This window comes from Sphaerodactylus townsendi, linkage group LG06 (assembly GCF_021028975.2).
Source record: "Sphaerodactylus townsendi isolate TG3544 linkage group LG06, MPM_Stown_v2.3, whole genome shotgun sequence".
Lineage (NCBI taxonomy): Eukaryota > Metazoa > Chordata > Lepidosauria > Squamata > Sphaerodactylidae > Sphaerodactylus > Sphaerodactylus townsendi.
In genome coordinates this window covers 77116577-77144447 of record NC_059430.1, presented here as the reverse complement: position 1 = coordinate 77144447, position 27871 = coordinate 77116577, and the positions used below count along the sequence as shown (strand labels likewise).

The window sequence follows — 27871 nt, the reverse complement described above, 5'->3', positions numbered from 1 at the left end:
GGCTTTTTGGGTGACCCTTAGTTTACTGTTGGATTTGCTAGTGTCTGCTGAGGTGGGGCAAGAATGCAGTTTTGCCAGTGGAAGTGCCGGTGTATTTAAATACTTTTTATCTCTATCAGATTTGTACTTCTTTCTCTTCCAATATTAAGATTAAAAACTAGCTTCATGAAATAAAAATATGTTTTATATATCATCCATGTATTACTCATATTCTATATCCAGTTCTCAAAATGGGAGGCATGGCTCCCTAAGGAGGTATGTGGGTGGTTGCTAGGGAAGAATTGAGCAGAAGCAGAAAATAAAGGCAAAAAAGGAAAAGGCATTTGATGAAACAGGGAGAGAAATAAAACACACAATAGCAATAAGTGAAAGAAACATGAAAGTACACTTTTATACTTTCAAGATAATTTAGCTTAAAATTTGGGCTATGTCAAAACAATTCAGATGGAGACTGCAAAAAAAGTCAATTTTCTGTAAGTTTTTCAACCCACACTGAAAATTCCATCCAGTTTTCTTTGGTTGTCTCACTGAGTCAAACAATCCTTGAGACAGAACACTAAGAGGAAAGGTGTATACTGGAGAATCAGATGTTCCCACGTGAATCCCCTTCACATACTGGATACTGTGTTAAAACAGCTTCAAGAACCAGTGCCAGTTGTCTGGCTGTGACCAAACAAGAGCAGCAGCAGCAGCAGCAGCAACAACAACAACCCTATACCCCACCCCCCTTAAAATTCAAAATGTAAAGTTTCTCATGTGGGCAGATATTTTTTCCAGATTATGAGTGCAGAGATTTTATACGTGGGATAACAAATTCCATTTTCTAAAAGTCGTGTGGTTTAGCCTTTAAAACATTGCATATGTTTTCTAAACCGTGCCTATCTTTAACAAACTGAGAAACATGGATTTCAGATTTTTAAAACAACTCCTACAAAAATAAAGTTCATATGACATCTAGGGTAATAGAAAATAACAAGTGGAAACCCACAAGAACATGTGAGAGGTATCTTATTTCCTCCTTCCCACTGTTTCTCCCTTCCTTTTCCTGAAAGCCCCATGCCCTCTCAAATTCTCGTTCTTCCTTCTATGTTTCCCATTCAACAGTGAACCTACATTTATTTACCCCTCTGTCTTTTCCTCCCCCACCGCCCAGTTGCCTCTACCAAGGAAAACTATGGTCCAGCTTTGTAGTGATGGCCACTGGGCCAAGCTCACTTGAATGGTAGGATGCCCTTAAGGAAATGTGGGAGGGCACCTCACTTTCTCCTGTATCCACCCTCCCTGCACTATTTCCTTTCTCCCTGCTCCTGGCAATCCACATATTGGCCATTTCTGCAGGTCAAAAGATACCGGGGTAAGCAGAAATGGGGCAATTAATGGACGCTGAATTCTTGGGGGTGGCCACAAGCCGGGAATATAAATGGCAAAGATGTGAAGGGTGCATTGATCTTATTAAGCAGAGGCTGGTTTCCAGTGCAAAGAGGAGGGAGGGGCAAGGAGCAGGAGCAGCCACCAGGGGCGTAATGCCCATTGGGCAAAGTGGGCAGTTGCCCAGGGCGACCCCTTGCAGCGGGCACCAAAAATGCAGGAATCGTTTGTGATTTTTTGGTATTTTAGTGGGTTTTCCATTTTTAGCATGCAGGGGGTGCAGTTTTTAGGCTAGCAGCACCAAAATTTCAGGGATGTTTCAGGAGACACTCCTGATGCTATCACCCAGGTTTTGTGAAGTTTGGTCCAGGGAGTCCAAAGCTATGGACTCCCAAAGGGGGTGCCCCATCACTCATTGTTTCCAATGGGAGCTAATAGAAGATGGGGGCTATACCTTTGAGGGTCCATAACTTGGACCCCCTGAACCAAACTTTACCAAACCTGGGTGGTATCATTACGAGAGTCTCCTAAAGATACCCTGAAAGTTTGGTGCTGCTAGCTTAACAATTGCACCTCCGACAGCAGGCACCCCCCAAATTTCCCCAGATTTTCCTTTTAAACCCCCCCCCCTTGGTATGGATTTAAAGGGAGAATCTGAGGTCCCCCAGTTTAAACATTGAAAGTGATGCTGTTTCAGGGTGGGGGAGAATCAACCCCCAAATAGCGTCACTTTCAATGTTGTTTAACCTGGGAACCCCAGATTCTCCCTTTAAGGTGGATTTAAAAGGAGAATCTGGGATCCCTAGTTTAAACACCATTGAAAATGATGCTGTTTGGGGGTGGATTCCAGCATCACTTGTTTAAACTAGGGAGCCCAGATTCTCCTTTTAAATCCACCTTAAAGAGAGAATCTGGGGTTCCCAGTTTAAATAACATTGAAAGTGATGCTGGGGACTGGATACAACACCATAAAATGTTTTCATAGCAGTAATAAAAAAATTTTGAAAGCATTTTGAAAATGTTTTCAAAAAAATATTTTGGCTGTGTGGCATGGCCTATTGCTGTGGTCAGATTTGTGAGTTGGGGCATGTTCTATAATGTGATGGTGACTTTGAAACGACCTGGTGTAAAAAATCATTGCTTGGTCACGGTGGGGGAGGGCAGCTGCTCCAGTTTGCCTAGTTACGCCACTGGTGGCCACTAGTCAGAAGTTGGAGAAAGAAAGAGCAAAAGAGAATATGCCTCTCTGTTGGCATTGCAGCCATGTGGCAATGAGGAGGATGCAGGAACAGTCACTGCCACCTCCTGCTCTTCTTTTCATTCCCTCCTTTTTCTTTCTTAATCCACGGTTTCTCCTTCTGTGATTTTTTCCCCTCTGCAATCTAAGCCATATCTCTTATCTTCACAAATGGCGTTTTCTCAGTATAATTGGGTTTATAGTTAATTAAAACTAAACACTTGAAATAAGATCCTGTGGAAGTAGGCTGGCAACTAACGAAAGTGAATGGTGGAAGGGGGAGAGAATAATGCCATGTGTGTAACACAACCAGCAGCCAATCAAAATGCGGGAAATGGAGGTTGTCCATGCATGCAAAGAAGACCTCATGATGCAAATGAAAAAAAAACCTAGCCTTGTGCGAAAACAGCTGGGGCATTACATCCCAGTCCTGTCTCAAGGGAGGCAGGGAAGAAGCAGGGAGCCTTGCAGAGGCAGAAACTGGGACAAAATAGCAGCAGTATGTAAGATCCTGGTTCTACCCTGGGATATTTTGACATTGCAAAAACAATCCTCTCCCTGCTACATTCTCTTCTTGTCTCCTTTTCAGCCATTCACCACCCTTTATCTGCTCCATTCATGCATATCCCACCTTTCCTCCCAGTGTGAACAAAAGTATTTTACATTAATCTCCTGTCCTCCTTTTTATCCAGACAACAACCTGTTAGGTAGGTTAGACTGAAAGTGTCCAAAATCACCCAGTGAGTTTCCACAGCAAGATGATGATTTGAACTTGGGTCCCATGGTGCAGAATGGTAAGCTGCAGTACTGCAGTCAAAACTCCATTCACAACCTGAGCTTCATCCTGACAGAAGTCAGTTTCAGGTAACCGGCTCAAGGTTGACTCAGCCTTTCATCCTTCTGAGGTTCATAAAACGAGTACTCTGCTTGCTGTGGGTAAAGTACAGATGACTAGGAAAGGCCATTGCCATGAAATATATGTTGTTATGTGATGTCAACTCATATGCACAGAAGACTACCTTTACATTTTTGCTTCCCAGATAAAGCTCTAACCACTACACCATACTTTTGTTGAACAGCAGCCAGCAGCCAGACCTAGTTGAGTTATGCAAGACAGGTGGTATCAAGTCACCCAGAGATTACTGCCAGGTCTAGTATTGCCAACCTCCACCTGGGACCTGGTGTTTTCTTAGAATTACAACTGAACTCCAGACAACACAGATCTGTCCTCTGGAGATAATGAGGGCAGACTCCATGGCATAATATTTGACTGAGAAATCTCTCCCCCACCCCCACCCCAAACCCTGCCCTCCTCAGACTTCACAACAAAATCTCCAGGAATTTCCCAATTTGGAGCTGGCAACATTAACCAGACTTGGCCCCAAGGTGTCCTCCCTCAGATGCCAAAATAGGCCTGGAAAGGATTCTGCTCTTCCTCTTGGCTTTTAGTCACAAAATACTCTCATTTTGTCATTTTTAGATTTTAACCACACAATTTTAATTTTTTTAAGGTTTCACAATTTTCTGCAAAGCCAGGGCTCTTTTCCTGTATGTGTCTTGTCCAGTCACAGTTCTATTCACAGATTTAAGTATCCTCAGATTTGGCTAAGTTCGTTATCAGTATGTAGATAATATGAATCATAACAAGCATCTTTATTGGTAAATTAATACATACCGGTATGTACAAAGATGTATTTGCCCTAGGCTGAATAATTGTGCTCTCATTCACTAGAATATCTGTATTAATTCGATACTAATATCACAGCCAGAAGTATTCCCATATTATTTAAATTATTTGTGGGTGAATCTGAAAAGGGTTGGAGATTAGGCTTATTTCCAGTATGCTTCTAGAGACTGAATTACTTGTAAATGGCTTGTTGTGGACTTTATTTTACATCTGGAATATAAAACTTGGCAAAATTCAGTTTGTTAAACAAGAAGACATGAAAGATATTTAATAGCTTAATAGTCAATTCGAAACTAATTATTGAGTATAAGTGGAATTTTTGGTAGCCTTTTTTCTCACATCTGCTCATCAATAAAATGTTTGGTTTGGTTTTAGATTAGGAAGTGGAGTGTTGGAAAGCATGTTGATGGAAGTTTAAGTTTACTTCTAATTTAAAACTACAGATACTGTTAAAAGGAAGACCATCTTTAATGTTTTATTTCTCATTACTTAATAAAGAACATAATCAAAACAACTTCAAAAATAGAGAAGTATATTATTAACTTTCAACAAGTCCAATTAAAATTTGCTGTCTGATTAAAATCAACTAATTCTTTAGTTGATTAATTTAAAATTATACAACTAAAGCAGGCTGCCAGGCGGATTAGGCAATAGAATTAGCTAGCCTGTAAATGTCTTTGTATATATATATAACATTGTTGGTACAATATATATATATTTAAAAACTAGCTTCCAGGTGGTGCTATGTAGGGGCATATAACATTACAACTGTGTTCTCTTATAAGGGGGAAAAGGGTTTTGGGGTGTTGACCTGGAGAAAACAATTTGATTTATCACTGTCTGGAAAGTAAGGTTCTATCACAGTTTTGGATTAACTTTCTCTGATGTATACTCCAGTTGATGAAATATAAGCTACTAAGTGGAATTCTATCCCACATCTCCTAAAGGTATGATCACTCTTTAATACTTGTGTAACATAACCCCATCAATAAATCCTTTCTGAAGTTTCATCTGCAGTGCCTTGAAGCTCCAGCATTTTGTGAAAGATGTGATTGCCAGGCTGGAACTGAAGCAAGAAGGCATACTGCATTCACAAAACTTTGTTGGGATGAGGTCTCAGGGGGCTACTTCAAATTCTTCTAAGAGCTAGTGGGAAGACTTCAGAGGCCTTAGTAATACTTGAATTCTAATCAGTGATCAGTATTTAGATTAATGACCAGCTATCACTGAATGTGGACTCTATGCTCAGTGCCATCATGCATACAAGTACTGATTCTTTTTTTCTGTTTTGGTTGGAGAGAATATAAATGTGGTCAGATAGCAGTGAATTAAAACATCTTTCTTGGTGTCTGTAGAAGGCTATAATGGATAGCCTGACATGAAAGGTAGAGAGATTAAATTTTGTGTATGTGTGGCAGAACAACAAAGGCCCAACACTTATCACAACTTGGTGCAATTGTTCACAAAATCAGATTTCATAGAGTCCTTAATAAAACAACTCTGAAGACACAGCAAGAAGAAGACTTTGACAAGGAGTTGTATATACCCTTTATATATAATTCGCTAAGGGTTGAAATGTCTGACAAACTCCCAACCAATGGGTATGCAACCAATGGACTCACTGAGTCCTGTGCACAATTGGTTTGGGTGAAAGATGAATGTTTAAAAATCACAAATAAGATGGAGTAAATGCAAGAGATAAAACAGCATGGTTTGCCTGAAAGGCAGTTGAAAACATACTGTCCTTTGTGTCACACTAAACAAGGCTGAAATGTTATGACAGTCCAATTGGTGGGACAGAACAGACAAGAAAAAGGGTATTATCTACATAAAACAATTCTAAAGCCTTTCTGAAAAGCAAGTCTTCAACTGAGTGTTGGCTGAGAAACATGAGCCCTATATTGCAGGCTGAAACATTAGTGTCAGGTGTGACCTTTTTGAGATCAACATATTTACTGATCACAGTCAGCCTTTTCCCTGAGCAATTCATGTCAGAACCCTGTGTGACCCAATAACAAAGCTTCAATTTAGACCCTAGAGCGGTGTATGAGATGTACATTCATTGTGATAAGAAGGTCATGAGAGTAGTGTCATTGCTGTGACTGTGTGTAATCTTGCATTGAAATCATATATACTGATACTCTGTAGATGTTTGGGCAGTTTCTGATAACACTTTTTTTTCCCTCCCCTCCTATGCCTATAAGATCCTAACAAAATATGGCAAGGTTTTCCTACATGTTCACTTTCTGAATGGTTGCATTCCTCTAGAATGAACATATATATTAATCAAAAGCATTTTTAGAGGAAGAAAGGCACAAAAGGGGCCAGAAGTACATCTTTTCATGATGATGTGTCCCTTCCTTCTTAACATTAACTAATTAATCTGAAAGAACTAGTACCCCAGGTTTGTACTCCCCACTACTAAAATGGATTACAGTTCCACTTGCAAGCATCCACAATGTATACTTCTTTATGTTCCAAAATATTGCACAGTTTTTGAGTTGGTACACACACCCTTTAAATCTAAGGCCAATTAAAAATGCCTCACAAAATACCACTGTGCCATTATCCTCCTAACCCGTGGTGGGATTCAAATAATTTAACAACTGGTTCCAATGGTGGGATTCAAATAATTTAACAACTGGTTGTTTACAAACACTATTTTAACAACCGGTTCTGCTGAAGTGGTGCGAACCTGCTGAATCCCACCACTGCTCTTAACCCTTACTTTACAAACCTTACTTTTCCAAAGAGAAAAGAATAACCAGACATAGAACTGAATCTTTAAAACACAGTGTAGGTATGGATGAGAACGTTCTGATTCCTCCATGAAGTAAGCTGGGAAAATAATATTTAATTTTTAGGAAGGAAAGCCCATTCCATATTATCCTGAATGTGGGGAAAAACCTGAATCATAGCCCTCGTTCGTTATATTGGAAGTTACATTACAAACTATAATCTCAATCCTTGCAGACCATAACTAAAGGAAGAGGGTAAAGTGGTTTTAGGAGGCAATTGAAAACAGGCTGGAAGTTAGGGTCATTACGCACATGCAGAATAATGCACATTCAAACTGCTTTCAGCGCTCTTTGAAGCTGTGCGGAATAGCAAAATCCACTTGCAAACAGTTGTGAAAGTGGTTTGAAAACGCATTCTTTTGTGTGTGCGGAAGGGGCCTTAGTAACAGGGAATCCTGGGGAAGAAGTGAGTTGATGGATGAGACAGTGATGAAAGGGCTGAGAGACTGATTTGAAGAGTTAAAGCAGGATAAAGCAAAAGCTGATTAGAGAAGATTCCGCACAGCTGCAAAGTGCATTGAAAGGGGATTGAAAGTGCATTATTCTGCATGTTCGGAGTGGGCCTATGAGAAACAGTGTCTTGTTTGAGTCCATTTTTATGTGAAAGCTGCTATCTTTCCTGACAGAGAGTGCAGCAGGAACTTCAAGCACTAAATTATAAAATGATCCTTCATAGCTAACCTATCAGTCCATTTAGAAGATCAGCCATGAATGCCGCAAAATTACTGGGGGGGGGGGGGGGGGGCAGTTTAAACATGAATTAAGCTTCTCTGGATACAATTTGTTTTCTGCAGTTTTCTCTCATTGCCCTATCAAGCCATGGCAGGGGATCATGGTCATTTGAAATGAGCCATATTACTGGTTCAGTTTTTATAGTATCAGCAGAAACAGAATAAAATCAAAACATTTAATTCCTTTTCAGAAAATTCTTGTTCAGATCCCTGAAGACAGAAAGCAGAAGAGATAATATGTAATTCAAACCTCAGTGATATCACAGTACGATATATGCACGAGTGGCACCAGGGTCAAATTAAGAACCTAGATTTCTGTAGCAATTCATGCTTATTTGTGTTCTATAGCTAACACAGCGGCCTCTTGTCACTTGAATCAGCACAAACCCACTGCCTAAGGTCTGGCCATAAGGAGAAAAGAAAAGTGGATTTTGCAGTGTGGAGCTCAATAACATATTTTTTGTAAGTTCAGAAATGCACTTGATCTACACACCAAAGCGTTTTGATACTCTGAGGGTTTAAAATATTTTCTTTAAGATTCTCAAAACCATAACTTCTTATGCCTGTTTCTCTCACTCAGTAAGATGTGTCTTCCATGCTTTGATTTAGGAATTGCTTTTAATTAAGATGGCCTTGGCCTTGTAATTCAACTCTAAATTACCCAATCCATCCTTTCTAGGTTTCTCTTACCTTCTCCTTCGGAGGAAAAAAAGAAATCTTATTACTAGGGTCAGTATTAGCATATCCTTAGGTGTCAGGGGCCACAGCTTCTGGCAGGGCCCACTGCCACTAACCATGGGCCTCCCTACTGTCCACCTCTCCTTCCCCCACCTGTTTGGTTGCAAGATTTCTGCCATCCATACTTCCAGCCAAATGCATTGTCCAACATCATCAGGGAATGGGCATGTGGGTGGTGCATGTGTTTGTCAATGCAGGTGGCGAGAGAGCTTGTAAGGAGGAGGGAGAAGGATGCACAGGCCTGTGGGACGCATGAGGGGGGGGGCTAGTAATAGGCAGAAAATAGGAAAGGGGCTGTGTGTACTCTCTGCCCAGGGCCCCCCAAAATCTGGAACCCAAAAGACACATCTAGGCCTTCCCAATCCTGCAATGTAGACACTACATTACAAAGGTTCCAGGCAAGTCTTCCTGCTATCCACCCCCCTCTATATATATACATCTTAATTGGCCGCTATTTGCTTTGCCTGGGTCCTTCCCGGTGGGTTCAAGATTTTCCAGGTCAGCATCTAATGTTAGGTTTTTTGCTTGCTGGTCTTTTGTTGTTTGTATTTTAAATTGATTTTGTTTTTAATTGTTAATTATGATTTTAACTGTCCTATCTTTGTACACTGCCCAGAGCCCTTTGGGGATGGGCGGTATAATAATGATAATCATGATGATGACGACGATGACAATGATGATGATGATGATGATGATGATGATGATGATGATGATGATGATGATGAAACTGAAGGCCTGATTTTTGCTGCCCAGGAGCAAGCATTACAGACAAATGCAATAAAGACATGGATTGAAAAGTCCTACAATGACCCAAAGTGCCGTCTCTGCAAAGAGGGTGATGAAACCATGGAGCACATCATCTGCTGTTGTAAGAAAATAGCCCAAACTGACTATCTCGAACGTCACAATAGGCTAGCAGCAATGGTGCACTGGAACCTTTGCAAAAAGTACGGCCTGCCCTGTAGCAAGACCTGGTACGACCACAAGCCAGAGAAGACCACAGAAAATGAAGAAGCAAAAAATAATCTGGGACTTTAGAATACAGACAGACAGACACCTGGTACACAACACCCCAGACATAACAGTGATAGAGAAAAAACATGTTTGGATCATAGATGTTGCTGTGCCAGTTGACAGCAGGGTAGAGGACAAAGAGCTGGAAAAGATCACAAAATACAAGGACCTACAAATTGAAGTTGAACGATTGTGGCAAAAAAGAACAACAGTAATCCCACTAGTTCTCACTTTGCCACCCTCCCCCATCCCACTCCTCTCCACCCAGCACCTATCCTCGCCTTCCTTCCTACCTCAAACCACACTCTTCAACCTGTCCCCGAGCCGCAGATGTACACCCAGATAAGTGTCACACCTTGAGCAAGGGCAGGGTGAGGGTTGCTACAGCCCCACTAAAGCCCATTGCTGGAGAGCTCCTTCCTCTTCTAACCTTTTCTAGGGCCCATTGCATCTCCCCAGCAATGGACTTTGCTGCTAGTAGATTGTTTGGTCATGGTGGAGGAGGCCGGCTGCCCACCGGGGGGGGGGGGGGGGGCAGAAAATTCAGATTTTTGCCCCAGGCTCCATTTTTCTAGCTAGGCCCTGAGTTGACCCTGGAAAGGAGGGGGGAGGATAGAAGTCCAAGAAAAAAACAAACTCCAATGTCTGCTGAGCCTCCAAGAGCCTCCCAGACAAAGATCTGCTTTGGGTCCCCTTCATACCTCTAAGATCCAATGCACACATTATCTGAAAGCAGATCACTGGCTTTATGGGCTTCTGGATATTTATTCCTCCCCTTAGCAGCTCAAGATTGCTGCTCTTTCACTGGATAACCAATTAAGATGTGGGCAGTTTTCAGCAGGGAAGAGTTTGTTTAGACCTGTCATATGTCAATTGGTTTTCTGATACAACTGCATGAAAATTCTTCTCCTGTCCTGAAGGTTTTAGTACATATTTAGCCTGCCTTTTTAGAAAGTTGTGGCAGAAGAATCATGGAAAGAGAAGGGTTACAGTGCAGCCTTCTTATCCAATCACTTGTTCCTTCTGAGGATTCTCACCCCTAGGAGAAGGAGCAGACACAGAGATGTAGGTATAGATTTTTTATGGGGGTTTGGGGATGGGGCCACCTTAAAGGGAGAATCTGGGGTTCCCTGTTAAAACAACATTGAAAGTGATGCTGATTTTGGGTGGATTATCCCCCACCCTGAAACAGCATCACTTTCAATGTTTAAACTGGGGACCTCAGATTCTCCCTTTAAATCCTTGCAGAAGGGAGTGGATTTAAAAGGAGAATCTGGGGAAATTTGAGAGGTCCCTGCTGTCAGGAGTGCAATTGTTAAGCTAGCAGCACCAAACTTTTAGAGTATCTTTAGGAGACCCTCCTGATGACACCACCCAGGTTTCGAGAAGTTTGGTTCATGGGGCCAAAGTTATGGACCCTCAACTGTGTATCCCCCTCTCCTATTAGCTCCCATTGGAAGATGGGGGCACCCCCTTTGGGAGTCCATAGCTTTGGGCCCCCTAGACCAAACTTTACAAAACCTGGGTGGTATCAGTAGGAGACTCTCCTGATGATACCACCCAGGTTTGGTGAAGTGTGGTTCATGGGGGCCAAAGTTATGGACCTCAAATGTGTAGCACCATCTCCTATTAGCTCCCATTGGAAACAATGGGGGATGGGGGCACACCTTTTGGGAGTCCATAACTTTGGACCCCCTGAACTAAACCTCAGCAAACATGGGTGGTATCATCAGGAGAGTCTCCCAACAAATCATTAAAATGTTGGTGCTGCTAGCCTAAAAACTGTGCCCCCTGCAGGCCAAAAAGCAAAAAACTAAAAAATACAAAAAACCACAAACGGAGGGCGGAGCTTCGGACATGTAATGGGGGAGTTGAACCCGAGAAAAACAACAACCCTTACCTACGTCCTTGAGCAGACAGCCTTTAGAAACACATATGTCCATGTAATCTAATTTGGCCCTTAATTAAAAGTTTTGTTCCATTTTCAAACAAGTCTCTGAAAAGTGTTATGGTTATTCCAATGCACAACTACAATTGAGTTAATTGTGTGGTTGTGTTAATGAATTTGCAAAAGTCTATTTCAATTTAGAAACATCATCCCGTGTAGTAGGCCAGTGACATAATAATGCTCCCAAGTGATAGCTCATAGTTATTTTTTTTACTATGTCTACAGCCTACCTTTCTAGCACAGACAAGTGCATTCAGTGTAAATCAATGCAATCAAGTAGCGTAAGACATCTGACAAACAATGCAGTAGCACTAGGCTTACAAAAAATGTTTCAATCAGCTCCACCATAAAGTTATTTGAAAGCACCATAAATTGAAATGTCTTTTTAATGTTTTATTGATAACTCAAGTATTGCTTTATGACTTTGGGTATTAATATTTCTACAGCAAACACAATGAATTATTGCTTGCTACACTAACCAATAATCCATTGACAGTAACTCTAATTACCAAGGATCAAGATGATAAAGAACAGAAATTATTTGTTATCCACCCCCTCTAATCTATAAATTATGTGCTAAATCAAAACATCATAATTGTGATGCTCTTCATGGAGGGGATTTCTCAGTATAAGCTCTTGTAGAATTAGCCGTTCTTACTGCTTAGAGGGTAAAAAGGTATGGGTAAAAGTCAGCCCTGCCCCTCATCCTGCCTCTGGCAATGTCAGCACAGCATTTTGTGCTGGCAGGTCTGAGCAACTGAGCCAGTGCCATGTCAGGCACTGTGAAGATGCCCAGGTAAGCTGCCCCTCTGCTGGCACAATTGCCCCATGCATCAATAGAAGGGGCAATCAGTAGAAATGAAAATTATACTGGCACAAGGGTGTGCCAGCTCCAGAAGGGGATTCACCTCCCCCTGGATTGGGTTGTTCGGAGTCCCAAAATGTTTACTGTGTGCTTTGTTGTGTATGGAAACTAAACAGAGACAAATGGAAACTAAAAGTGCAAGTTCTGGTTGCACTTTTTCATTCTGATCCTACCAGCTTTCTATCATTAATGCTGTCATTGATCCTCTGCATGAGCAAATATATCAAGTAAACAGTTTAAAAATATAGGGAATCCTTTTGACTTGCTGTCTTTGGCATCTGCAACAGCTGTTTATATTAGCATAAAACACAAAATTTTAGACATAAAGCTCCAATAATTTAATATGGCAGCTAGGAAAATTTGTTCTCTATTATTCTTGGAGATCTTGCCATTCCTTGACCATCTGGCTTCCTACTTTTTTTCATCTAAGCAATCCACAGCAACGTAGAGCCTTTATGCTTTGCCAGGCTAAATGTCTCACCTTCAGCCATACTGTCTGGAAGATTCCAGAAAATCCCCTACATAAACAGACTTTGCCCCTACTGTCATTGCTGAATAGAAATAATATCACATTTTTTTAAATCTTGCCTCTTCTATACTGACATTAGGCACAGACTCCTCAGTATATCTTTAACCAGATGGAAAGGATTTTCTGATTCGTATAAGGTATGGTATGGTCCAGTCAAAATCCTATCATAATGGTCAAGGTGACAAAGTTTCTACTGTTGGTTATAAGACTTAGAGAGTCTAAATTTTGAGCTGGTGTTTCTATCAGATTATGTGTTTTATACTTTTTCTACATGTCAGTAAATGTGTTGTTGTTATTGTTGCTACAGTCTTTGATATCTCCTTTTTTCAGAATTGAAATGTAGATTGAGCATTTCCAGTCTGTGGGTCATTGTTGTATTTTCCATGTATGCTGGCATATTCTTGTTAAAATTCTGATGGGCTCTGTTTCTATGGCTTGGAATTGCTCTATTGATAGTTCATGCACACCTAGTGATTTGTTTCTCCCAATTGCTTTGAGTGCAGCTTTCACTTCACTTTTTAAAACTGCAGGTTCTTCAAAAGATTCTTCTTGAAAGGAATCTGGCATCCCTTCATCTCTTTTGTATAGTTCTTCAGTGTATTGTTCCCATCTGGTCTTTATTTTGTTCTGTTCAGATAATGTGTTTCCATGTTGATCTTTTAACTGATCCTAACAATTTCCCTTTGATTTCTTGGATCTTGTGAAACACACCTTTTGTTCTTTCTTTTTTGTTATTCTTTTCGTGGTTATAATACTAGTTCTTGGTTATAATAATAGTTCTATTTGTTTCTGTGTGCCAGTCACTGGAAAGCTGCATTTAGACTTCTGATTCTATTAATGCCACTTTTTCCTTTTGCTTCTCATTTGTCTTCGGGAATTTTAAGAGTTTCATCAGTCATCCAGACAGGAGTGTGCTTTCAACCCATAGTTCATGTTCATTTGAACTTATGACCCAATGCAGATGGGGGGATCATCCTATGGAGGTGGTGCCCCACCCAAAGCACTTACTCCAGCAGGGGGGCAGACATACCAGTGGGTGACTGCCACATCCTCTGTCAGCGCAGCCCTGTCAATGCAGCAGGAGCATTCTCAGAGGTGAAGTCAATATTAGTCACCTTCCACTCCAGCTTGCAGAGAAGTGGGCAGCAGCCTAGGCCTTGGACTTTTCGGCAGCAGAGAGTATTTTGGGATTTCATCCTTTTCTGCACATAGGTCCCTTCTGCACTGGCAGCAGAAGCAGCTGGCCACCAGCATAATTCAAGCCGGTGGAACCACAGGACCATTCGCATGGGCCCATGTGGACAGCCCTGAAGCTGCTGCAGGCCACAGAGGCAGCTACACACGAGGCTTCCTCCAGTCTGTTTTGTTTCCTATCTATTCTTTCCTCCAAGGCTCTGGAGGCCGGGAGGGACATGCCAGTCTTTCTGGCCGGTGTGGAACGGGCCTTAGAATCCACCTTTCATTTTTCTTCACTGTGTTTCAGATTTGTGCAAGAGCAGTTTAGAATGGGTGAATATTTTGACTTGGTCAGATTGGGAAACATCCCTAGGGTAGCATTTTCAGAATAATTTTTTTTTGCCCCTGCAGATTTTAATAACTGATAGAAGATAATAACTTTCAATTTTAGGTTCTATACTGTTCCTTGTTTATAAATGCTCTTCTGTTTGTGGGTTCGCAGTGATAATAGCTCAGTTTCTCAGTGAACTGGATACATTGCACATGGCATTTTTGTCTGTCAGCATAACAGTTTCAAATTAGAATGTCTTAGTTCCACTTAATTGTTGATCGTTCTATTGTTGGTGCTGTGTTCTAAAGTGAGCTTTTAAAGTGTTCCATCAGCCTTTCTTTTTGTTCTTTTCATTGAAACCTACTCTATCTGTCTCAATTATATAAATGATCTCTTCCCTCCCCCCAACCCATTTTAAAAGATAAACTCTTCTGTTTTTGGCTTTTGAGTACTGTACACTCAGATAGCAGCGCTTTGTTTTTCTCTCTTGTTTTATCCTTTGTAAGTTAATTTATGTGCATTAGATAATTTTCTGACTGTATTTAGCAGCTAATTAAAAAGGAAAGCAACAGGGAAAAACTTCCTTGGAACTCAAAAACTGATTATATGAATTTCTGATAATGATGTTTTCTATACAAGTTATTTACAATGTCTCTTGCTGCCAAATGCTACATTTTTCTTTGAATTCAACTTGTTTTTCCTCTGTTTAGTTCCAGAAACATTTTTCCTTCATTTTTCTTGTATTGTTCTTCTGAGCACTTTTATTGCAACGTTTTCTTTTTATCCATTTTAGAGACAGCTTCCATATGTGACCATGTTAAAACAGTCTTCATTTCTCTGCCCTACCAAACACTTCATCTTTATCCATGTTCCTGTGTAGTTGCCTAATCTCCCTTTCAGCCATTTTTTCCTCCACCTCATCCTCCATTTTAAAAGGAATTTTTAATTTATTTCTGTTTTATATCAAACTAGTGATATAACACTGAAGCAGAGCAGGAGTGATTAGATCAGATTTATCTTCACATAGAGCTTACAATGTTAATGTTCAGTCAGAAGAAGCAGGAACAATTAGATCAGTTTTATCAATTTTATTTGGAGCTAGTGACATGAAATTGACAAAGTCAGAGATACACTGTGTCTGCCTTTAGGAGTCCTGAAATTGACAAAAAAAAATGAAAATGTGCCACAGTAACTACTGTATGTTGCTGCAGCTGTAATTTGGCCAAAAAAATGTGGGGTTTTTTTTGTCAGGAATGGACTTGAGGGAACATGTTTCTGTCCCTTCAAGTAATGGCATCTACTGTAGTATGTCTTTTTGGTTTCAGTGTAACTGTGCAGTACCAATAGAGTACCTGTGTAAAGGGGAAAAAAAGAAGAGGGTTGTTCTTCTGCATCATAGATGACATCCCATCACCAACAGGAATAATGTTTTCAGCAGTAGTGTGTTTGTGTGCCAATACTTTTCACCCACTTAACTATTTGTGGCAAGCTCAGGCAGCCTCCTAACTATGCCTTTTCCTGCCTTTTCTATGACTGAGCTGTTTTGATAGTAGCATATGAGGTGTTTAAAGTGTATCTGCTCATCCTTAGGAACTACAGAAAAATGAAGGGAGCCTGTTTTTCTCTTATGGCAGATCTCCCTTTTGAAGGCATCAGACAACTGAGGCAAGTTTAACAAACCAAAGTAAAATTTATTAAACAAATTAGGTGGGATCAGGAGATATTTCAAATAGATGTAAATAGGCAAGATATACCAATATCAGTTTTGGCACAGGCACCATTCCTAATCAAGCTTTATACATTTCTTCAATTGCTTAGAAGTTATGAAAGGTTCTTTATTTTAAGATGGTTCATAGATGTTACTGGCTAATGGATTTTCATTGACTTTGAATTCTAACAAACTGGTACCCTTCCACATAGTACACATAAAGCCTTGACACTTGTTAGCTACCCACTTCACAAAACTCTCCCTCTTGAGGTAACGTTAGTAGAATACTAATACACCAGACTTGGAATCCAACTCTGTGTATAATTTCTGTTCTAATTGGTTTAGGAATTCTACATCCAGAAGATATATTCCCTTCCCTTTTATTTATAGTCACCTGTGGAACATCTTACTACTATTCCACCTGAAGTCTTGACCACTAAATACAACTCCCAGTTCTCTTGTCTGGGTATTGTCTGGTTTCAGCTCACACTGAACTCAGTATATTTCAAGTCAGATCACTCCCTCTGAAATTCTCCAGAGTAGGTATTTAAAACATATAGTTAAGAGACTTGATGTTGACTTGCAGAAATCAAATTCAAAATCTTCAAAAGTTTTCTCTCAGAAAAATACTTTCTCCGTCAGTCAGCTGGTTGCTCCACCAATCAGAGTGCAGGTCAGAGTGCTTTCCTGTTCCTAGAAAGTTTTTCCCCACCTTGTTCCACTGTCTGACTTGCAGCTTTAAACCTCTGGTTTTTTGTGAAGTCTGTCACAGTAGAATAAATACAACTGAAAAGACAATGGGGGAAATGACTGGAGGTGGAGGATTAAAGGTGTGCAGAATGACTTACAGAAAACATTTTCAAGGTCGATTCCCCACTCACGATTAGATGCATGCTCGTCACTCCAAATATCGAAGTTTCCAGCAGAACTCCCCACTGCGGCAGCGCCAAAAATGCTTTCATCCCATTTCTGGCGCTTTTAAAAAAACGTGTGGTCAATCTGGAGTGGTGGGGAAGTTTGGGGAGTGAATCCAGATTCGAACGACCCACTCTTGTGAGTCCTCCATCCAATCAGGATGCAGTGGGCTGTGTGCGATGCGTGCATAGCCCTTTTAAAAAAATTTGCAGACCAGAGATCCACGTGAATACTACATAGGGCTGGTTTTGACTGATTGATTGAATAGAAGGCAATACAAAGCTGTGCTACATGTCGTATCCACATGGATCCAAGTACACGGAGGTGCACGGAAACAGGGCTTTGCTTTAATCGCCCGTTTCTTCGTCTCCATATAGAGTCAGTCTGCGCATGCTCGTGCAGATGTGGATCTGCCAGTTTGAAAATTTAAAAAATCCCATCCCAGCACAACGCAGCAGCCAATCAGGATAGCCTATGAGCGGATCGCACGTTTGATCCGCCAACAGTGGGAACTCCTGCATGGCTGCGACGTTTCTGGGAACAAGAGGGCAGAAGCTGCAGCGGGGACCATGAAACTGTGCTCAAAAGGTCCTGAATCTAATCAAACCAGTTTGAATCTACTTTCATTTTTGAAGTGGGGAATTGACCCAAGACACAAGGTTTGACCCCTGAGAAAATCTTTGGTAGACTGTGCATGTAGAAAAGGCCAGTGATAGCCTCTAAACTACAGTAGACACTCAATGTGGCATCAGTTGAACTACTTTTTATTTGATCTCTGCAGCACAACAAGAGGCCATGTGCTAGCCTGCATCAATTTTTGCTTTCTCTATAAGGAATAACTTGCTGAATCTGAAGTAGTTCTTTAACAACAACAACAACAAAAGCACTGATAAAAAACTATTGATTGAAATATTAGAAGGTCCTGTTTGCATGGAGTGTATTTACTCACAGAGAAATCGCATTCATCATGCATAACCTGATTTTGATTGATATGAATCCGGCCTTCTAAACAAATATCATTGAAGAGTGTCTTACAACTCTGTATTCAAGCTGCTGGATAAGAAGGGTTTGATGAACTGTGTCAGAGGCTTCTGAGAAGTCCTCATAATATATAATAAATGTTTGTATCCATGATCCATGTTTATGGGTTAATTCTGCTAGTTCCAATGATCATGTGCACAAACGTTGACTTAGACCAAATTCTGAAGAATAGCCATAAGCCCAGAACAAAATACAACACTGGTTAACTTCAATTGTAATAAAACTAAACAAAATTCCAGTGGCACCCCAAACTAACAGTATTTATTTCAATATATATTTTTGCGACGTTTTGTGACATTTTTACCTGAACACCTCCAGTGTGGTATAGTGGATAAGCGTACTGAATTAGTTTTTGGGAGACCTGTGTTTGAATACTAGCTTGTATCATGGAAAGTCATTGGTGACTTTGGGCCAGTCACATACTCTCAGCATCATCTACCTCACAGGATTGCCGTAGGGGAAAATGTCAAAGAGTGGAAGGATGCAAATCACCTTCTGTCCCCATTGGGGAGAAAGGTGGGGTATAAATGAAATAGATAGATAGATAGATAGATAGATAGATAGATAGATAGATAGATAGATAGATAGATAGATAGATAGATAGATAGATAGATAGATAGATAGATAGATAGATAGATAGATAGATAGATAGATAGATAGATAGATAGATAGATAGATAGATAGATACCGGTAACTTCCTTCTTACACTGAGAACTGACACTTGATAAATCCATGACAGAATTCACACCAAGCCTCTGCCTCAGCTTATCCTCTGTATGATTTTTCCCTTCACATATGAAGAGTGAGCTGTAATTCATGAAAACTCACATTGAAGTTAATTTTTGCTAGTCTTTAAGGTACTACTGAACTTTTTAAAAATTCTGCATGACATCTAACACCGCTATCGCCTTGAAATCCTAAGAACATTTTCCTAGGAGTAATCGCCAGTAAATAAAATATGTCTACTTTTAAGTAGTTCTGCTTTGGATTGCTGTCAAAGTGGCTTTTTAAAAAATGGATTTATTTTCCAGTGGCTACCTCAAGTGGCTTACAACATCATTCTCCTTCCTCATTTTATCCTCATAACACCAATCCTGTTAAGAGTGACCCCTCCAAGTTTCCTCATACAGGGTCCATGGTAGAGTGTGATGCTAACCTGAATCTTGATCCTTCTCCAACAATCTTCAGTACTGTAGCAGTGACAAAAAGCAAGCAGATCCCTGGCTGGGTCCACATTCTTCTGTTCTGTGGTAAAATGCTGAAATGTACAGAAAGACCTTGGAAAGCTCTAGGATATATTTTTCAGAGACTTTGGATTTGGAGTGTGCTGCATTTCAGAACTCATCTAGCACCCAAACCAAAGTAGCAGTACATTAATTAAAATGAAATGTAAGGATCTGTAGATAGACTGCTGATAGAATTTGACATCCTTTTCTCAGAGGCTCTGAAAAAATGAAAGGGAAGCTGGTTTGCTACATCTGCAAAATGCTGACAAGTGCACTAATGCTAGACACCTTTGCAGGTAAATCAATATCTGTCTGTCGCTGTCAGCCACTGACTGTATCTAATTTCTTGAAGTTAGGCAGTTCTCCAAAACACACATGAATTCTGTTTCTCTAGGGCTGCAATTCTTTAAATGCTTACGGTGGAAGTAAGCACCAAGAAATTTGAACAATTTAAGAGTAAAACATATATGGGATTGAAGTGGAAGTTAAAGAGTATTGTAAGGAATATACAGTGGATCTTATATCAAACACCAAAAGCATCTAGATTTATTTATTTATTTATTTATTTAAAGCTTTATTTACAACTTTTCTGTCCTCCTGTGGCTCAGTGAGGCCAGAGGAGGCCCAATGTACTGGGCTGAAGGCAGCAACTGCTTAAATAACATAACTTATGTAGGTGTATATTTTGGGAGGGCCCTAGGCCATAATAAACTATAGGTAATAACCAGTATTTTAAACTGAGTCCAGAAGCAATATATTGGTAACCTGTGCAGACAGAGTGATGGAGGTTTTGTTTTGTTCTGAGTGTCTGCCTCTAGAGAGGACCTTAGCTGCTGCCTTGTATTATACTAATTGGAGCTTCCAAGATGTTTTCAAAGGCAGCCCAACATACAATGTGTTACAAGTGCCAAGTCTGGTTACAGTGGCTAACAGAGCCAGTGTGGTTTAGTGGTTAAGAGCAGGTGGACTCTAATATGGAGAACCAGGTTTGATTCTCCACTTATCCATATGAGTGGAAGACTAATCTGGTAAACCAGATTTGTTTCCCCTTAACAACCTTCCTGTTGTGTGACCTTGGGTTAATCGTAGTTCATTTAGAACTCTCTCAGCCACATCTACCTCACTAAGTGTCTATTGTGGGGGCAGGTAGGGAAGGAATTTGTAAGTTGCCTTGAGTCTCCTTACAAGAGAGAAAGGCAGGGTATAAATCCAAACTCTTCTTAAGTAGCATGGATCAGCATACCCACATGGACAGAATCTAGAAATAGGGCAGGGTTACAAACTCCAGGCAAAGAATTTTCTGGCGATTTGGGGACAATGGCGAAGCCACCAGGGGATGGGGGGTGCACAACGCACTGGGCGCACCAATTCTGGTCACGTGGGGGGCGGAAAAATCCTTGTGCTGTGGTGCCAATTGCTGCTGGAGACAATCAAATCTCCAATGGCCAGTCTGAAGTCCTGCTCCATACACTTTCTAGAAAAACTTGGGAGGAAAGATGTCATCCACAGCCATAGAGTCTGCCCTTTGAAGCAACCATTTTCTGCTATGGAACTAATCTCTGTAATTTAAAGATAATTTGTAATTCTGAGATATCACCAGGCCCTGTCTGGAGGTTGACAACCATAAAAAGGGGCCAGTTTACAGGCTTGATTTAACTATAAGAAGGTGCATCTATAATGACTACTAACCTTATTTGTCATCCAGGTGTCTGAAAGATAGCAAATGTAAATCTGAGATGCTTTATGCTACATTTATTTTCTCCTTTCTCTGCTTCCTAGGAATTTGGGAGCTTTAGTTAAACTGTCCCTGACCAGTGTGGTAGAAAAGTCTTGTTCTGACCTGAAAGTCCTATTCCACTGTGTCCTCCAAGGTTTCTGGGCTCCAGTGACTGTGCAAGTTCTCTGCCTGGTACATGCCCCCTACCTGGTTTTCCCAACACTTGAAAGGCCTCCTTTCTTTGTTCAGTTGCTGCTGCGACCTGACTTTTGTAGGAATTGCCCACTGAGCGAGCCAGGGCCCCCAGCTTTTTTGCCCTGTTCCAAGGCCTGTGTCTCTCATTATCCAGCATTTGGTTATCACAAGGACAGCTTATTGCCTTGTTTGCCTTTGGCAGAGTAGCTACCCACCAACTGACTGCTTGTCCCCTTCTTTCTGGGACTTTTAAAAACAGCATGCCCAGAACAATGGTCAAATGTTGTACAGCAAACCGCTACCACCATTAAAAGTTATAATGTTGTTATTAAAAAGAAAATGTTCATGTACATACTCAGCACAGCACCAGATTGAGCAAGGGATTCAAACAAAAAGGGAAACCAGAGGAGACTATTTGTCCATTATGCTTGCTTTGGCTTTTTTGTTCTTCTCTGCCTTCCTCTGCCATTGCACAAGCGGTTCCTCCCATTCCTTGGCAGGCATTTCCAGGGGAGTAATGGGTCTCTCGTTTGCTCTTTTTAATTCACATTAACATTCTATTGCAGGAAGAAGAAGAAGAGGAGGAGGAGGAGGAGGAGTTTGGATTTATATCCCCTTTTCTCTCCTGTGAGGAGACTCAAAGGGGCTTACAATCTCCTTTCCCTTCCCCCATTACAACAAACACCTTGTAAGACAGGTGGGGCTGAGAGAGCTCTGAATAACTGTAGCTAGCCCAAGGTCACCCAGCTGGCATGTGTTGGTGTGCACAGGCTAATCTAATTCACCACATAAGCCTCCAAAGCTCAAGTGGCAGAACGGGGAATCAAATCTGGTTCCCCAGATTAGAGTGCACCTGCTCTAAACCACTACACCATGCTGGCTCTCCAGGAGCCATAGAACATTAAAACAACAATAAAAATAAAAAAGAGGGCAAAAAGGCAGCAATGAACCTAGCGACCAGGAAGCAGGAACAGGCACAATGGCAGTTGAGATAAGGAAAAGCAGTGGGGCACCTCCTTGGGTGCAGGCAGAAAAATGTGGTGCGATCCCCCATGGAGCAAACAGTCTCATGCATAAAGGTCCCCTGTTCCCTGCTAGGTATCTCCTATCTAGCTGGAGCAGGGGGAAACTTGAGCATCCCATTGTCTCTCACTCGACCTATTAGCATTTCTAAAAGGATAACTGAGGTGAGGCTGGAAAGCAATGGAACCGACTGCCCCGCTTCCGTCTATTCTCTGCCGAGAGAGAGAGAGAGAGAGAGAGAGAGAGAGAGAGAGAGAGAGAGAGAGAGAGAGAGATATTTTTTAAAATCAGGGAAAGTTTTGCTCAGTTCAAACCTCCAAAGAAAAATTAATTTCTTCATAGCCAGCATAGATTTGGACCTAGTTTTGGAGAGGCCCATTGCTCAGTTGTTGACCATCTATTGTTGTTGGGGGTTTTTTAACAAAAGTCCCAGTTTCAATATTTAACATCTCCAGGAAGTGATGGAAGAGACCTTTAGAACCAGGAGAAACACTGCAGGTTAGAGTAGACAGCAGCATCCTTGATAAACTAGTATGAGGTCTTAGTACTGAGGTATGCTCATGAGTTTTTTGTATCTGTCCAAATCTTACAGTACACTTTCTTTCTGAAAATGTTTCTCATAACATTAAAACATTCCTTATTCACACTGTTGCTTTTGTATGCGCCAGTTTTGGCTAATAAGCCCAGCAACAAATGGTGCCCAAAACTCTTTCATGTCACACTGTTCATTAAATAAGCTATTTACTCTCTTTGTGCCATTTCTTTGTGAGAGGGAAGGAATGAAGGAAGGATCTTGAATTAGTCTGATTGTTCCAATTACATTTGCTAAACAAATACGAGTGTGAACATAGTAAATGGTATCCGCCTTTTCTTTTGCATTCTTTCAGTTACTAATTATTACTCTAATGGTGCGCAAGCTCAAAGTGGTAATGAGGCATACTTAAATGAACTGCTGAAGGAAAATGTCATTTCCAACAATCTTCTCTGTATAATGTTGCCAGTTCTCCTGAAAGGCAGAAGACTCACTTTTAAAAGCTGCTGGGAGGGCATGCCATGGTAGTTCAGAGAAGTGGTTGCTTTAATTGTGGGAGTTGATCATATTCCCTTGGGATAAGGAAAGTAAGATCAGAAGTGCCTGTAGTTTTGGTAAATCTCTTTTTATTTCTCTCTGTTAAGTACTAAGTTTTCTCCTATGGGTTCTCTTATACTGAATCAGCCCACCAGTCTAGCTAACCTATTATTCTGACTGACAGGGCTCATTCAAACCTTATGCAATGTCATCTCCCTGCCCTGTTTGAAGATGCCCAGGATTATTACTGGATGCCATACATTCAAAGTGTATTGTCTGTCTCTGAGCACTGGCACTCACTTTTACCACAAGGATGGAATAAATGCCTAGCAGAAAAGAATCCTCTGGATCTGATGAGCAACAAGGAAAAAGGGTTTTTTAATGTATTCCTTGAGGAGCATCAGGTCACCTACTAATGACAACCAGGGTACCTTGCTCCTCATATAAAAGGATCTCTTGAAAGCTAGTGATTTTATAGTTGGTTAACGTCAGTGACCTGCCAGATAGAAAAGGGACCCTTCCGGTAATGCTTGTAACAGGCTTAACCTGCTTCTCTTTTTAGGATGATACAAGTCTATTTCAGGATCCCACTTTTTTTTAATCTTTTCATTTCTTCCCTGGTAATGCTATCATTCTGTTATAAGCAAAATGAATTACTGGAAAATTATGTCATCAGTATAGAGGTTTTGCATGAAAAGTGTTTGTGCCAGGAAGATTTGGAAGTAGAGTTATTGTAGTGATCATGATTTACAATGAGGCAGAATGGGCTCAACATCCTGTTTTTTACCTACCACCCATTGTAATTTACATTCCCTGGGTTACAGTGTTTACTGAAATTATTGTATAAGACTTTTGTTATGATCTTTTCTAGGGAGTGCTGGAACACCTGTTATTTTCAATGAAAATGGAGATGCACCTGGACGTTATGATATCTTCCAGTATCAAATAACCAATAAAAGTACAGAATACAAAATCATTGGCCACTGGACAAACCAGCTCCATATAAATGTAAGTTGTTCCATAGCTATTTTTAAAATTCAAGTTAGCTCATGTAGGTACAATGGTTTATTATATTTTTCTAAGACTGGTTGTTGACTCAGTGCTTCCAAATTCCGTTGTGTTGCGTTTCATTACTTAGTGACAAGTGGGGTTTGAACAGAAGTACTTAGCTCAGGTGTAAGTATTTACATGACCCAAGATAAAGAGGTCAAGGGCACCAGTTTTCAAACTCTGTGCTGGTACAATCACCACTGCTGACCTGTTCCAGGACTGCAAAGAAATGTTCTGGTATAGGTGTGCTTTGAATTCTCCATTCTCATGAGCTGATGATAAGACCCAAGAGGCCCTGTCCATTTCCCTGTATGAATTGAAATTGCTTCCAAAATTCTCTGGTGGCTCTATGGGCAGATGTCTGGGTGTCCCTCAACAAATAAAGCAACAGGAGAAGTGTTTCCTCAGTATTTGACCTAAAAAAGGAATTCTTCCTCAGAAGAAGAAGCATATGAAGTGAAAGAAGAATTAGCAATAGTGAGATTTTCTAATTAAGGCCAGTGCTATGTTCAGTACCTACAGGAAATGATGCCTGGGGCAAGAATCGAAATTGCGACCCCTCTGAACTTGCCGCTGGGCCCCTCTTGCACCCAGCACCAAAATTGCGCCCCCTCTGATCTTGCTGCTGGGTTCAGTTCAGAGGTGCCCAGGAGGGGGGGTGACCTCTGCACTGCCTGCCCCTCCGCCACCTCTGCAACCACCAAGCAGCGCCCCGGGTGAAGTGCCGACTTCCTGGACCAGCCTGCCTTGTTGCCCAGGGCGCAGGTGTCAGATTCCCCGTTCAGATAATAAATCACTTGATTGGTTCAAGGCTTTTACTGAAGACATGTTAGAACATAGAAAGAGAGTTCTGATGAAAAGCGCACCAAACTCTTGATAATATGAGTGTAAGATCCCCACCCCCAAATGAGAAGCAGACAGTTTGCATTTTCCTGCCTGGAGTCTCTTCCCAGCTGCAGAACTCCACAGCTAGAAGTGATAACACTATACCTGCAAAAGCGAAAGCTATTCCCTCCCCACTGACACTATTATGACATTTCCACTCCCTTTAACGCCCTCCCTCGGTTTGTTTGGATAGGCTCAGTGAAATGCTTTAATGAGCTTGGGAGATCGAATGCAGATTGCATTCACCCACTCATTCTGCCTAGGTGAATAACCTTTCCATGAGATTAGATACTGCAAGCGGTTGCGATAGATGCGAAAGTTCAATACATCTTGGATTTCATAATGTGTGGCCCCATCAATTAAAGGTGGAGGAGGTGTAGGAGGTGTAGGATGCCAGATGTCGGGAACTCAGGCTCTTTTCAGGAGGCTGCAATGGAAAACAGGGTGTATTTTACATAGAGCTTTGTGCAGTCTCAGTTGCACAGCCACCACATTGATTTTAACAGGAAAAGGACCAATGTATTTGTGTCCTAATTTCTGGTACTTATGAGTGTTCCTAAAATTCTTAGTAGAGAGGAAAACCATATCTCCCACATCCAAGGAGAGGGGGCGGTGATGCTTGTCATCCTGTTTCTTGTGAGTTCTGCAGAGCTTTCTGCAGTGCTCTGAGAATGGGATCCCAGCCATCTACAATCTGCTGGATCCATTCCTGTAATTCCAGAGGATCAACAGTAGATTGACCCAGAAAAGGTAGGGGCTTGCCCAACTGTCCTGAGACTGCTTCAAAGGGGTTTTCCCCAGTGCTGCTGTGAACTGCAATATTGTAAGCATATTCAGCATATGGCAAAATATCTACCCAATTATCCTGATGATAGTTACTGTAGCATCTGAGATATTGTTCTAGTGTCTGATTGGTCCATTCAGACTGGCTGGCTGTCTCCGCGTGATAAGCTGAAAATAAAGCTTGCTCCACCCTCCAAGAGTTATAAGAATTCCTTCCAGAATTTCGAAATGAATTGGCTACCCTGATCAGAAATAATTTTGTCTGGGGCTGAATGCAATTCCTCAGAAGTTAGTCCCAAAGAGAATCTATGGATCTGGGTCACCTCCATGCTCCATCTAAACTCCACTAGTGGTAAATCAGAGTTGGAGGTGAACCCCAGCTCAGACCCTCGATAAATCCTGTTGTCAGCCAGACCCTGAATGCTGCCGATGCACAAACGTCCAAGTTCAACCACAGCCTCTTCCACATCAGGGGGCTGGTGCACAGAACTTGTTGCTACCTCTGTAAGAGACGAGTTTGCCCTAGCGAAGGGAAGGTGCGGTGCCCCATTTCCATGAAACATAATCACTGATAAGATGTTCGCAACTTCAGCCGGTGATCAAAGCATAAAGTTGGCAACATGCACAAAGCAGAACTCTCTTAATATCAGATTCCCTGTTCAAATAATAAATCACTTGGTTGGTTCAAGACATGTCAGGAATATAGAGAGTTCTGGTGAAAACCACGCCAAACTCTTGATAATATGAGTGTAAGATCCCCACCCCCACATAAGAAGCAAACAGTTGGCATTGTCCGGCCTGGAGTCTCTTCCCATCCACAGAACTCCAAGGCCACAGCTAGAAGTGATAACACTGCACCTGCAAAAGCGAAAGCAATTCCCCCCCCCCCCCCCAGAACACCATCATGACAGCCGGACTTCAGTGGCAGGGAAGCACAGACTTCCTGTGAGTGTCTGGCGCAAGACCCATTGGAGCAGCTCCCATGCTGGCCTTAGGCCCAGCCAGGAAGCTGGAAGAATGCCACGGGTGTGGGGGTGATTTTGTGCCCCCCACATGATTAAATTGGTGGTGCCCAGGGACATGTGATGCCACATGTCCCTCTGGCATGTACACCACTGGCTATATTTCAGTTGGCTATTTTTTCATCTTAAAATATCAAATTAAGGAGTACATACTTTGAAGCATGGATTCATCACTAAGTGTTTCCTGACAGAACCAGCAGGCTTCATACAGCTCTGGCTTGTAGTAACAAGCCCATGATAAACAATAACAAAAAAAGAACAGTGTAAGTATTTACAAATGATTGTCCCTCTGAGACTTCTTTGTAGTAATTATCTGTGAGCTACCAACAGCAATGCATATAATAGCTTCCCATTTCCAACAGCTATAGTGATAAACCAGCCTAACCATATCTGCTGTTTACTTTCTGTTGCTCCCTGGCAAGATGCCATCCAGCCCTTTTTGGTGTGCAAACAAAAGATATGGTCTTCAATGTGCAAAATTGAACCTACTCCTCCTCCTTCCCATAGTCTTTAATGCACAAGAAAAAATAATATTTCCCTGTTGATAAGGAATGAGAAGAATTGATCAGTTTCAACATGCATTTTAGTGCGAACACTGAAGAAGTCAAGGTAGTATAAAACCTATTCTCTATGCCACTTGTTTTAGATGCGTATCACATAGTCATAATTTAATAAGGAATAACACTTCTAAGAACGAATACTTTAATATCTTTGTGAATCCTTTTGTATGCTTGCTTTCCGTTTTAGCTGTATTTAATGTTTCCTCCCAAATAAGATGGATGGAACTAATAAAAGGTCTGAAGCTTTTCAAATAT

The 27871-nt window shown here is 41.3% G+C and overlaps 1 protein-coding gene across 5 annotated transcripts in view; it reads left to right on the top strand.

The window, feature by feature from the left end:
- GRM8 (glutamate metabotropic receptor 8) overlaps positions 1 to 27871 on the top strand; it is a 687726-nt gene that overhangs the window by 523863 nt on the left and 135992 nt on the right. For all 5 annotated transcript variants that reach the window (XM_048499900.1, XM_048499895.1, XM_048499896.1 and 2 more), the window contains exon 8: positions 24188 to 24324. In XM_048499900.1, the coding sequence (XP_048355857.1) occupies positions 24188 to 24324 (137 nt within the window). The remainder of the gene's footprint in view (positions 1 to 24187; positions 24325 to 27871) is intronic.